At 36.9% G+C, this 12,980-nt stretch overlaps 1 protein-coding gene across 1 annotated transcript; it reads right to left on the bottom strand.

Annotated features, from left to right (window-relative positions):
• Positions 1–431: 431 nt before the first annotated feature.
• On the bottom strand, positions 432–10,573 carry alpk3b (alpha-kinase 3b). The gene is made up of 13 exons (XM_079469234.1): positions 10,171–10,573; positions 8,556–8,677; positions 8,340–8,457; positions 7,182–8,244; positions 5,377–5,851; positions 2,929–3,073; positions 2,604–2,731; positions 2,463–2,501; positions 2,099–2,373; positions 1,903–1,991; positions 1,493–1,710; positions 1,305–1,353; positions 432–1,120 (listed from the first exon to the last, which is right to left on the bottom strand). The coding sequence occupies exons 1-13, from the start codon at positions 10,317–10,319 to the stop codon at positions 898–900; spliced, it is 3,093 nt and encodes a 1,030-aa protein (XP_079325360.1). The 5' UTR covers positions 10,320–10,573; the 3' UTR covers positions 432–897.
• Positions 10,574–12,980: the final 2,407 nt, after the last annotated feature.

Genomic DNA, 12,980 nt, shown 5'->3' with positions numbered 1-12,980 from the left:
TGTGGCTTCTCTGAGGTTTAAAAACGTACCATACTACATTATTTAAACCACTAGGTCCTAAAGACAAACACACAGATTGGTCACCTGCTAAGTGTAGTTGGCAAAATGTTCTGTCCATTCTTACATTGTGCATTCAAGAGTTGGTTCAAATTATACATAAATGTAATTGGAAATCATTTTAAAAGTCTCAAACTTTTAATGTACGGTAACTTGATATTGTACATTGACTGAATTAAAAATATGTAATTTCTCAAACTGTAGTTTAGGCATTTAAGCTTACCCCCTTAACATCAGGCTCCACTCAACCATGGACAATGTTTTGAGAGAACTATAGTTGATACGTTATATATTATATTACATAAAAATAATCTAGCAAGAAAAGTATCTAGTTTATTCGATATACACATGAAAATAAGTTGACACATTCCAATAGTTTACAATTACGACTGTATTGAAATCAAACCTTTTCAGAATACACCTTGTGCATTAATACAAACAAGTCATACAAGCATGTATGATTCATAATTTAAATACATGTGTTTTCAAAACATTATTTACAAATAACTAGCCAATAGGCCCTTTACTGCCTTCACTGAGACAAAGAGGGAAAAAGTTGTGCTACTACTGCAATTTTCTCTTTAAAAATTACCACTCAAAACACTCAGAAGCTCATAACATGGATTCTGATAAAGACCACTGCAAAATGCAAAATATTTTTTTCTGGATTAACATATTTATTATTATTTGGTTTAAATGTCACACATATAAAACATTTGTTTCTAGCTATGGAAAACGCCTGATCACTAGATACAATAAGCCATTGGCCTCAGCTGCACCTTCAGCAGAGTCTCTTTCATCATTTCCTTTGGTTTTTACTATGTTCTGAACACATAAGCTTTAGGTGGAGGTCTGAGGATTTGACCTACAGGATACTTTGTGGCTTTTTGTGGCTTTGCGCTGTGTCTGGGGACTGGAGGAGCCTCTGTATCTAACAGTCTGAAGCATTTCAGGGAGTTCTGGAGGTTTGAGGTTTAGAAGACCACAAAAATAATTACATTGGTGTTCAGTTGGGAATTGTTCAAAAACTTTAGGATTTGCCTCACAGGGAAAGCCCTGATACCTGCATCAGAAAAAACACATTGTGAATGTAGTATCATATTACTTAAGTTTAGAGTGTACCATATTCATACAGTAAATTCATGATTTTCATATGACAGTTAGATGCAGTAGAATGAAAGTCACACCACTGTGAAGCTGAATTACTTGTTTTTACAAGAACCTAATGGAACATTAACAGCACCTACCCCTTTGACTTAGTCACTACTTCAATGTTTGTTAATATTGTATCAACTCCTGCAACATAAAAGAAAACCAGTCAGTTAAACTGATACTTTCCCAAGTTGATTTCCTTTCATAATCAAGTTAAATTAGTCAAATAACCCTTCAAATTGATTATTTAACACTAATTAAATATAGTATTTCTTTAATTTACCCTCTAGTCTGGAGAATAGTACATTGCCGCTTGTCCACTGGTGTATCCAGTGCTGGAAAGAAGAACACTTTTGCGCCACCTCCGACTTGTTGTTGTATACTAGTGACCCAGTGTGGTCCAATCCACAATAACGCAAATAGACACCCTTAAGTTCCACCTCCACCGTTCCATATGGAACACTGCTTGCCGGCCGGTACATAAAGTATAGAGGGATTATCCTACAAAAAGAATATATTCTCATAATGACAAATTTACCAGTTACACATGTGAGATCAACGGAGATGTTGGATTGCTTTAATATAGGTTACTAGAATAAAACATATAGATTTAAATCATCAAGCTTTAAGCTTAAATCAACTTTAAATCAGATTTAAGCTTTGATACTGTATGTGGAAATAAATGACACTCACTCCAGTGCTGAACCGAAGCTCTCTATTTCTCTTGTCTCTGTTGCAAAGATCTTAACATACTCTCTTGCCATGTTCTGAATTCTGCAATCCTAGACCACAGAAGATACATCAAATGTGTTGGTAAAAATTATTGTAACTATAAATATGATATACTAATAATAATTATACATTTTATGTGGAATTGAACATATGTCACCTGTTTAGTTATTTGAAGATTCTTCTCAGCCAGAACAGTCTCTTCTCTGCTCTCATATGCAATAGGGCTCCGCACTTTCATCAAACATGAGCTGCCTGACTCAAAAACTGGATCCAACCCATAAATCACCCTCAGCCGTCTGGTTTTATGTTTGCATCCTGATCCAACCTGAACCTCTTCTGTTGTGACACGTCCATAAAATTTTGAGCCCCAACTGCTTGCATCAGCAAGACCTTTACTGAAGATCAGAGGAGTCATCTCAATCTCCTCCCCAACTACATGTGTGAGAATAGAAAGGGTTACTTGTAGGTCCTTGGGGTAAACATGAAAAACTGATAGCGTTATGCAGCTGCTATTTTTCTACCTTCATGGAGCTCCTCGCGTAGGAACATACTGGAAACAGCTGATATTTGTAACAGAAAAAATGTTATTTTATACATCAGAAACTACTGCCTATAGGAGTAACAGGTGATCAAATATGCGACATCATTTGTTTAATGCCTACTTTCTGTGCTGAGAAGGTACTCGGTGGAATCTTGGCCATACTCATTGGTTATGTTACACCTGTAAACTCCACAATCTCTTTTGGACATTTGTATGATGGCCAAGCACAGCTGAGTTTCATCTCCTTTACTGAAACAGAAAATTAAGTAAATTTCCAAAGAGTGGTTTGTCATAATTAAAAAGCATAACATAGCACAGAATCCATTCAAATCAGGATTGACAGATCTTTTATATAATTGTCAAAGAGCAACGTCAAGTAGACAAAACAAAAACATTAACAAAACACTACAACCACTAGGGATCAGTAAAACTCTATGAGCGCATACCTCCTCTTTATTTCAGCGATCTCCACATCATCTTTGAACCACCTTGTTGTTGAGTCACTCACTATGTTAAAAAATTGACACCAGAGTTTTAAATGGCCAGATGTATCAAAAACCTCTGGACGGATTTTACGAATAACTTGGGGAACTGAGAGAGAGAGAGAGAGAGAGAGAGAGAGAGGTTTTCAAAGGGTGAGATTCAAAGCTGTTCCCTGTAACTAGTTAACACAGTATAGCCTTTACCTGTAAAATGAATATATATAATGTTTAAAAATACATTTTCTTTACAAACGTGTAACGGTCGAGGGTGGACAGGAAGAGAACCGACACAGGCAGCGGTAAGCAGGGAAACAAGGACTTTATTATATATAATAAAACACAGAACAAGAAACCCAATAGGGGGCTAAACAACACGAACAAGGAATGATAATAAGTGCACTTAACAAGACCGGTTAAACAGACAAAACTAAACTAAAACACCTTCAACAAGATCTTTTATTTTCACATATACTAAGACTTCACACAATAATCCGCCACGCAAACATAGACGAAACATCCCACATTGCATACAAGGCCAAACAAGCAAAACAAACGAGCACAGGACAGCAGACACAAGAGCATTAAATAGGGAGACTAACAAAGGATAATTAACAAGGGAAATGCAGGTGTCAAGAATAAAACACTGAAGGGAAGTTAAACACGGTAACGAGAGGGGCGGGGCCAATGACAAGACACGAGACAGCGCATGGCATGTCCAATAGCAACAATGCCATGTCTTTCTCAAACTAGACACGTGGGTCTGTCATGATCCTGCTCCAAAACTGAGAAAAAAGTATGACTAGGGGAGACAGAATAATGACAAAACATTTGTCGGAATAATGTTTCAAATTATTGTTGCTGGAATTATACAAGCACACCTTATGACAATAGTTATTGTATTGCCATTTTACATTTGGGTTCTTAGTCTGAAAACATTTGGGAACAGTCTACATTATAAAAAGATGACAGCAAATATCTGGATAAAATACTTGATATTTTTACCTTTGAACTGGTTTTCTTTGTTTCGGTTTAATGATTCAGTCTTAACATTCTCATTTCCTTTTAGCTTGGCGAGGTCAGCTGTTATGGCCTTCCGGGTGAGATGAGGGGAGTTGTTTTCCAATGACGTGGAGTCATTTATCAAATTTAATGGAGATGCAGGTTGTGCAATAAAAGGTAGTATCTGCTCCTGATATGTGTATTTTTGATTTGCTTGTTCCACATCCCTCTTTTCTGTTTTGTTTGGCTCACTAGTGGTGAAGATCTGAGCATCTGTAGTCTTGAGTGGGATTGTTACATCTGAAGATGGACTGAGTGGGCAGACGACAGTATTTAAATCGTTACTTCCTTGAAGCAAAACAGACTCCCCCTGTTTTACTTCAGAATTTGTTTGTCTATATTTATCCTTGCCTTCAGAATCTCTATGGGATGTATCATGTAACGTGACACTGGTGGATCTCTGATTTGACATCTCAAGGTCCAATGCAGCAGACTTCAATTGCTTTATAAAACAATCTGATTCGGTTTTTAGATAAGAATCTGTCTTTGCCAATAATACTGGACATTTGGTTTCAGTCAGGTCTGACTTATTTGCCTTTTTGCTTTTGTCAGCATTGCTAAGTTGCATACACCTCCCCACTGGTGCAGTAAAGTCAATGCTCTCAGTGGAACGCTGACTTCCAGAAGTTTTTACGAAGTTTTCTTGACTAAGTGGCTTTTGTTGAGCCTGGTTGAGGCTTGCAGTGGATTGTGGGTGCAAAGAAAGATCAACCAGTCCATCAGGCAACCCGACAGATTCTGGACTGACTATGGTTTTGTCAATGTTGTCTGTGTGATCAGATATATTCACTTTTTGACTGACAGTGTTGTTGTTGTTGTTTAGCACATTAGGTTTGGCACTGGTTTTAACATTATCTGATTTTCTAACATTACTCGAGCATTTCTTGTTTTCTGTTTTGGTATTTGGAGATGTGCTGTCCACATCTGTAACATAAATGGCAGGAATGGTAAAATTTGAGAGGAAGGTTTTTGGATGTTGTTGGGAGAGGAATGTGGGGGAATCGATATGAGCTCCTTCAGGATCAATGTCAATAGTTGAAGCTTTAGAAGTGAAAGACTGTTCTTTCTTATTCTTTGCAGTGTAACTTTGTCCTTGTTCTTGTATGTCCATTTTAGAAATGCTGTCTGTGGCAACATGAGAATCTTTTTGAAACTCTAGTGCCTTTGTATGGTTCATGAGAGCATTAGCGTTTGATGAGTCATTCATAATCTGTGATTGCCCCACATCTGGATTTGACATGTTTGAATGGCTATGGATTGGTACAATTTCTCTCACTAGAGATACAGAATGCTTTGAGCCAGTAGACTTTTCTTCAGAAATGCTTTTCTGTCCTTGCACATTTGCACTAATACCTACTTTCTTCTTGTCAGCATTAATTCCCATCTCATTCACCTCTGTTCCATTCAAAGATGTTGCCACAGATTTTATTTTAGCCTTGGATTTGTCAGATACTCTTTTCATCTTTAGGTTTCCATCTGTATGATCCTTCTCACTCATCTTGGTTAATGTGTCCTCTTCCATGGAGGAATTCATAACTGTTGTAACTTGGCCATCTTGGAGCGAGTTTGAAACATGACTTTTGGAGGTTTTTTCACCCAGCTGAGTGCTTTCTAGATCTGGTTTATGACGCTCAGTGCTGTTGTTTTTTAATACAATGTACTGGTCTTCAGCTCTCTCCTTGGTATAGGAACCGAGTATAGGAGGTGTATCCGTAACACGTGATGTGGCGTCATGCATCAGTGTGGGTGGCTGTTTTAACTCCATGGCCACCTTCCTCACCGAAGAAGGCTCTGGCTCTTTGGGCTCTATGTGACTATCACCACCCGCCTGTAATCACACAATCATTGTTTATCAAAGTTTCTATAGAGAGCACATTAAACTTTTCTGTATGTAATTATTAACAGTAATGGAGTTCAGAACTGATGTTCAGGAAGAGTATCTGCCTTTATGCAGCCAAAATATTACTTTATTCATTAATAATATTAATTAATAAAGGAACAGTTCACCCCAAAATAAGAAGAATTTAATAATTTACACATCCTCCTGCATCGTAAAAAAAATCAGTCCTCTCTAACCAAGAACCTTTATCAAAATTGGTTTTTTAATTTCACAAATGCCTGTTGAAAATGACAAATGCCATAAGTGAAAAAGTCCTTTGCTGTGCCAATGAAAAAAGGTCACTAGAAAATTTCTCAAAATATCTTCTTTTGTGTTCCACAGAGGAAGGAGTCATATACAGGTTTTGAATGACAGAATTTATAGTTTTTAACTATTCCCTTAACAACATTCCATAAGTATTACTGATTTTTTGTATCTATTACTCATTGCCGTACATTTTATATTGAAAAACATAAACGAATCAGATCTACTGGTTCTGTTATGCTGCACTAATGCCAAGTCCCTGAACCCTGAAAATCTGAAGAGATATTCTGCTTCTTACCACTTGTGTCATTAATCTTAAATCAACAGAGCTTTGTATTAGCTGAACTTTTGTAAAATTAACACTTGATTATCTCTCATTTAGGTTGGATAAGAGACAAAGAGAGGGCTGATATCATTAAAAGTGAGATTCCATCGACTATTAAGCACTTGTCGCACAACACTTTATTTGAAGAAACCCATGCGGCATTAGATTAATGAATGTCCTAATGATATGATTACAAGTGACAAGCACCTGTCTTCAGTTGATTGGCTCAATCTTTGCGTCTTGTTTAGCATCTATTGCCTTGGGGAAATTGTTGGACTGGCCATGTTTAGAGAGTATTTTAAGGCTTTATGAGATCAGAGAGGAATGTTGGATATTAAAAGGAGAGCAGCTGGGCAGAGCAGAGTCTGTTGAACTGACCACAGCTCTCCCAAGTATTTTTGTTGTACCTGCTTTGAGACAACAGGTGATTAGAGACCGCAAACAAACCTAATGAAGCTCAGTTCCTGTAATTCTTATATTTCTGTGTTCCCAGGAGTTACAATTTGCGTAATGGGAATACTATCATTGTCTGTCACCCTGCTTGTGTGTAATTGAAACCGGCACATCTTCAAAGTCATGCTTATGTACCTATTTATAGTTTTTGAGTGTGGTAGGGGGTTACTGATTCCACTACCTCTTGAAACATTACCCGTGCATGAGCTCACAGACAGATCATGAGGAAACACTCACCGAGGCTCTGGGAGACTGTGCACATGAATTCCTGTCCCCTGAATCCGCATTGACGTCACCCTTACCACAAGAATGAGGCAGGATTCTCACACATTGATCTTCTGCTAGTTTACTCTTGCTGTCATCTAAATCCATGAGCTTGTTGTCTGGGGAGCTTTGAGTACCATTCTCCACCCTCTGGTTTTGAACATGTTTTGTACTTTGAGATTGAGGTTGTGAATGTGGTTTTATAAGAGGGGATCTTCTATCTAGACTTTTCTGGTTGTCAGACGAATTAATTTGCTTTGTGTCTTCAACCACCTTGGTCTCGGTTGCCATGGTAACCTTCAACGCTGGATGTCTTGGGGTCGTGATGGGCTTATGAGTAACTTGTGTTGTCTTTAAATCTGTGGCACGTTTATTTGCTTTCATCGATTGTTTTTCTCTTTGTTTCGTGTCGGCTGTGATGTCCACATTGTTTTGAATTATATTGTTTTGTACCTCCATTTGCTCAAATGAAGTTTTCTTGTCATTCCTCATATCCGTTTCTGTCATTTCCTCTCTTTTTTTAATTTTCTTCTTGGCATGATTACCTGTCTGTTTGGTGGAGGCCGTATGCATCGTGTCATGGAAATATGTTAGCCCCTGGTTGCCTTTGTCTACATTTGGCATCATTTCAGAGTCAGAGAGGGACTGAATGGGGGTTGATTCAGGTCCTTGAACAGGAGAGCTTAGCCTGTCTTCTACTGCAGATGTTTGACTAAGAGCGTTCAGTTCTTCTTTCTCTTCAGAGGATCTGGAAGCCCCAAAGCTGGGGGTTGTCTCCATGGGGGACCTGCGTTTCCTTTGGGTTCTGTCAGGACTGCTTGTCCTGAGGGCCTCTGGAACATTGTCTTTGTCTGCTTTGCGGGGCTCCTCTTGCTCACGACAGCGGTTCTTATTTCTCTGTTTGAGTTTCGCAAAGTAATTTTGATGAATCTTGTACTCATTCATGGTTCCGACCTCCAGCACCCCCGAACATGAGACAATGCCTCGACTGTTTTGTGCTGATGCTTGATAGATCGCAGCATCCTCCAGAGTACAGCTAAGACAGGAATATCAAAATAACAACATCTCATCTTAGCCAAACATTAGTTAAATGAGAACAAATTTCTCAGAATACCCTGGACAAAGACATACTTATAAATATTAAGCGTATGCGTCTTCCCATCATGTAAAATTTCATATTTGGGGAGGCCACAGTATCTGTCCAGCTGTGCATCATCTTTGTACCATGTCACATCAGGAGCAGGATGACCTGTTGGTATAGAGACAATCTGTTGGACAACCTTAACAATATTACAAGTATTTATTTACATAAAAATATTCAGCCATTTGGTTTGGTGGGACGAATACCTGAGACCATACAGATGAACTTGACATTAGTTGCTTCAGACACAGCTTTGGATTTTAAGGTGCTCTCAAATGTTGGCTGTGTCTCCTCAGCTAATTGGGCCATTACACTGCAAAGAGTGCTCCTAAACATAAACATAAACATTGAGCGCTTGTTCACCAACCGTTCTCATTGCTTAACCGTTCCACTGCATGCCAATCCAAGCCCCCTGGTACAGTTTTGGTTCATTTTCCACTCTGGGACTGATAATGGAACTTTTTAAAATGTAAACATAAAGTGTCAATCGCTTACTTGGTAATGCAAGAGACTGAACTATGACCTGAAAAACTTTTAGTTTCTTTTGGTACAGTCCAGCTGTTAAGCAGCTAAATTAACTTTATTTTCTTCCCCAATGACGCGCTATTTTGGCCAGAAACTCGTATCTAGGCAACGGACGTGTGACCATTTGAAACCAGGGCTGAAATTTGGGTACGAGAAAGGTAACCAGTCAGGCCCAACCAGGCTCACTTGGAAACATATACATAACCATTCCAGAATGTGCTTAAAATGGTTTGGCACAATGGTGGAAAAGCGCAAATTCTGACTGATCTCAGGTTAAATTCATTTTCATCATAAACAGCAGCATTCACATCTGTTTCATTATACATGTAATGTATTACAATTATAAATCTAACGCTTTGTTAGATGTGTGAATCAGCTGTATAGGTGTAACGTGGCTCTGGATAATTGTATTTAATTAATATAGAGCCTGGGTTTTCCATTGACCATCTCACTGACACTGACACAGCTCACACCTTGGGAGAAATAACAAGCATGGTAATGTGTGTTTTCTTTTCTGTCACAGTTTTTCTGAAGACAACTAAATGTGTTTGGATTTATTTGTTTGTACATTATTATTATTATTAATGTTATGTACTGTATTTTAAAGAATCTTGTGTGGACTTTATTATGCATTTTTGTGTTCTGTTTACATATCTATCTGTTTGGATTGTATTTGTGCATTGTTTAATACTCCATCTTCATGAAATGATCACAATTAACTTTACACTCTTAATAATAAAGTTGCTACAAAAGGTTCTTCACAGTGATCCCATAAAAGAAGAATTTTGGTTCCTCAGAGAACCTTTTAGTTAAATGTTTTTAAGAAAGCTATTTTCTCTTCATAGTACTTTTATCCATTATAAAGAAACTTATGTGAAGCAAAAAAAATGTTTCTTGTGGTATCATTTAGCATCTTGTATTTTGAAAAGTAGTCATTAAGTAATGCTTGTGTCCCAAAAAACGTACACCTATTAGACGGAGAAAACCTCTTGGTTAAACTAGGGTTAAATAGCTTCCACAAAAGCACAACGGATGACATTCAAGGATCAAACTAGCAATCTTTCCATATCCAGATATATCTTTAAGCACTGCATTAATATATACAGTAAGATTTGGCATTATAGAGTGTCATGATGGTTAATACATTATAAGCATACATAATACATAACATTTAATACCTTCTAAAAATGTAAAAATTTATTAAAGAACAACGTTAAAGTAACCATGATCTGAATGATTTGATTATGCACCATGAAGGAACTATATATGTGCATATCTAGAAACAGAAAGTTGTACCTGCGTTCAGGTCGGACACTGTTCAGGTAGCTCCTACAGCCATCCCTGCTATTCTGGGAGGTGATATCATTGCCACTGTAGTAATACCTTCCATCACCTGAGAGTGAACGGTTCATGAGCCTTCTTGAACCCATATTTTCAGTCTGCATAGATCCAATTATGGCAACTCGGAAGGAACAAATTTAACAGGTATCACTTGATTGTATCCAGCATAGTCATAAAACCCGAAACAGCAAAAAAGGGTTGTTTGCCCAAACTCAGATTGTTATAAGGATCAGCAAAAGTCTTCCATTATTATAGCATCTCAGCAGTTCTGAAGCTCAGTGTTTTCTTTCTGTGCTCTTGGGCTCCTGGGGTGGTGCACCAGTGCATATAACTCTACCCTACTGTTTCCAATCAGTCTGCAGCTTGCATGGCCATAAAGGCTAATAATAGTAGAGCCGCAAATAGGCACACAAGCACATCACATTTTCCAAATCCACCCCACTTTTTTATACTTTAACATACCCATGACAGAAGTCTCTCATGTTTCTTAAAAGATGAAATGTAGTATAGTCCAGATGGATGTAAAAGGATACAGCATGTTTATTTGTCCGTATTACCTCAACATAACCCCTTGAACTAGGATCAGAAACCATGGAAAGCATGCTAAATGCGTATGGGCAGGCTTTTTCGAGCTGACGTGCTCCATAAATGTGAATTATAAAGTTAGGCATCTAAGAACATGAAGCCCCTTTCCTAGCACCATCAGTTTGTGGTAACATGTACATTTCAGAAAGCGTTTGTAACGGTTTTCATTCACTAATGCTTTTAACCTTGTGAAAGGTTTCTCATGATATTGCAAACATTTTGACCTGAAGGTGTACACTGTTACAAAGGTCTGTAGACATTACAGGCAGCACTTTGCCAGTAACTTACTATAGATTTAAATTGTAATTGACTGGCAACATTTTGTTCAATGATCAATTTACATTAAACATTAACAAGACTTTGCAGAAATAAAGTATAAAATAACATTAATAGCATTCTATTAACTTCATATAAATTAATAAACAAACATATTTCTGTGCACAAATGACAGCCATACGCTGCTTTAACTTTTAAATAAAACAAATTACACCGGTTGTGAAACATGTACTTTGAGCACAACAGATTTAAGATTTACTGTGCCAACTCCAAAATCAAATTGATCATAATATGACAATACTTATTTAATGTTACTTTATCATTTATTTCTGTTCCTGGTAGATTAGCCTGAATTTGGTGGAGCTTTATATAAAAATAGATTTCCGCAAAGGAGTGTTGCTACCCACCAGTGGTTTTGCTATGTCACTGCAATAATTCCTACATAAAGTACCTTGTAGATTTCTATTTATCAATCAAATATGATTTAAAATCTTTGTGCATGCATTTACACATTCAGTGATACTGACAGTAAGCACCCACAGTTTTACTACTCTGGAGTAATAATGTTTGTATTGTATCTCTGTTACAGACAATCTTAGTAAGCCGAGTCAAAATGTTATTTAATTGCCAAGCAGTGAAAGGATGTCTAAGATCATGTTGACTTTACAATAAATGTAGTATTTTTAATAGGTTGCTTTTTGTTTGTTCAACCAAACTCAATAAAAACACATGAAGAAAATGAATGTTTATTTTTTTCTTAGAAAAAGAAACATTAAAATAAATTTGTTGTAATGTCATCTTAGTACAAACCAGGTTATGATATTAATAATGAAAATAAATACCGTGAAGTTTATTTAAGATGATTTACAGTGAGGAGGAAGATTACAGAAGATTACTGAGTGATCGTTGTTTAGCGATGTGATAGATTACCACTTCTGATTGTCTTCCATAGTTATTAATTTCAATCCAGTATTGCTTTGAATGGAAGTTACCAATTGAAATAGCTGAACCATCAGTTTCAGTTACAATTAGCAAGAATAAGTGAAACACAGGATTTGTACATACTTGTACATTCAGCTACAGATTGCTTCTAATGTATTTCTCAACCTTGTGTCACAGAATTACTTTTCAGCTGGGTCAACAATGTCATGGGTATTGCTTCATTTTCATTCTCATAATAATTTATAACACAACAACACACATCAGGATTTCATTCCACGGATGTCCATGTGCCATCATTGGTATTGTTACATACTATATTAGCTATACTAGACTATTCCATGAATAACATGCTACAAACAACAGTACATAAAGTTTCATTTTCGTTTCTTAACACCCAGATATTGCAGGTTTATTTTCTTGACATTAACTTTCCTACTATTAATGTATCAAACAAGTGCATATACATTGTTGTGTTTAGTTACTTAAAATTTACCTTCAGACCAAAAATGTCACCATTACCTAAAAAAGAGAATTGCTTAGAATTTTGTATCAATTTGTTTTAATTTAGTTAGTGAAAAGACTGGGTTTACAAAATAATAAAAGCATGATAAAAATATACAAATTATGGATGATTAGATAAACTTTCAGACTTTGATCAGACTTCCCATACATTTCACATAACATTGTCTATCCAGTGCACTTTCCTATCCCTTCTCAGAACACCTTAACCTCAAGGACATAATATCCACTGGGTATATACGTTATTCGTATGAGATGGAAACATCAATTGTGTATGTATATTTTTTTAAGTTGGGTTGAAGACAAGGCCAAATCTTTAAATTTTTTGGGGACCCATATACTGTACCTCAGTGTTTCAGCCTTTTCTACATGCATGAACCCCCATCAATGACTTTGATATATACTATATTTACCAACATTTATGCTTACATCGTAGTATGGAT

The sequence above is a fragment of the Barbatula barbatula genome (assembly GCF_947034865.1).
Source record: "Barbatula barbatula genome assembly, chromosome: 1".
NCBI lineage: Eukaryota > Metazoa > Chordata > Actinopteri > Cypriniformes > Nemacheilidae > Barbatula > Barbatula barbatula.
The sequence above is the reverse complement of the archived record's forward strand: the minus strand, read 5'-3'. Positions and strand labels throughout refer to the sequence as shown.

Bases quoted from the DNA above. Each gene is read 5' to 3' on its own strand.
- alpk3b (XM_079469234.1), bottom strand. From the start codon at position 10,319: ATGCAGACTGAAAATATGGGTTCAAGAAGGCTCATGAACCGTTCACTC. The intron at 5,852-7,181 runs GTGAGTGTTTCC...GTGTGATTACAG, and splicing joins CACAGTCTCCCAGAGCCTCG to GCGGGTGGTGATAGTCACAT. The intron at 2,374-2,462 runs GTAGAAAAATAG...TCACACATGTAG, and splicing joins ACGCGAGGAGCTCCATGAAG to TTGGGGAGGAGATTGAGATG.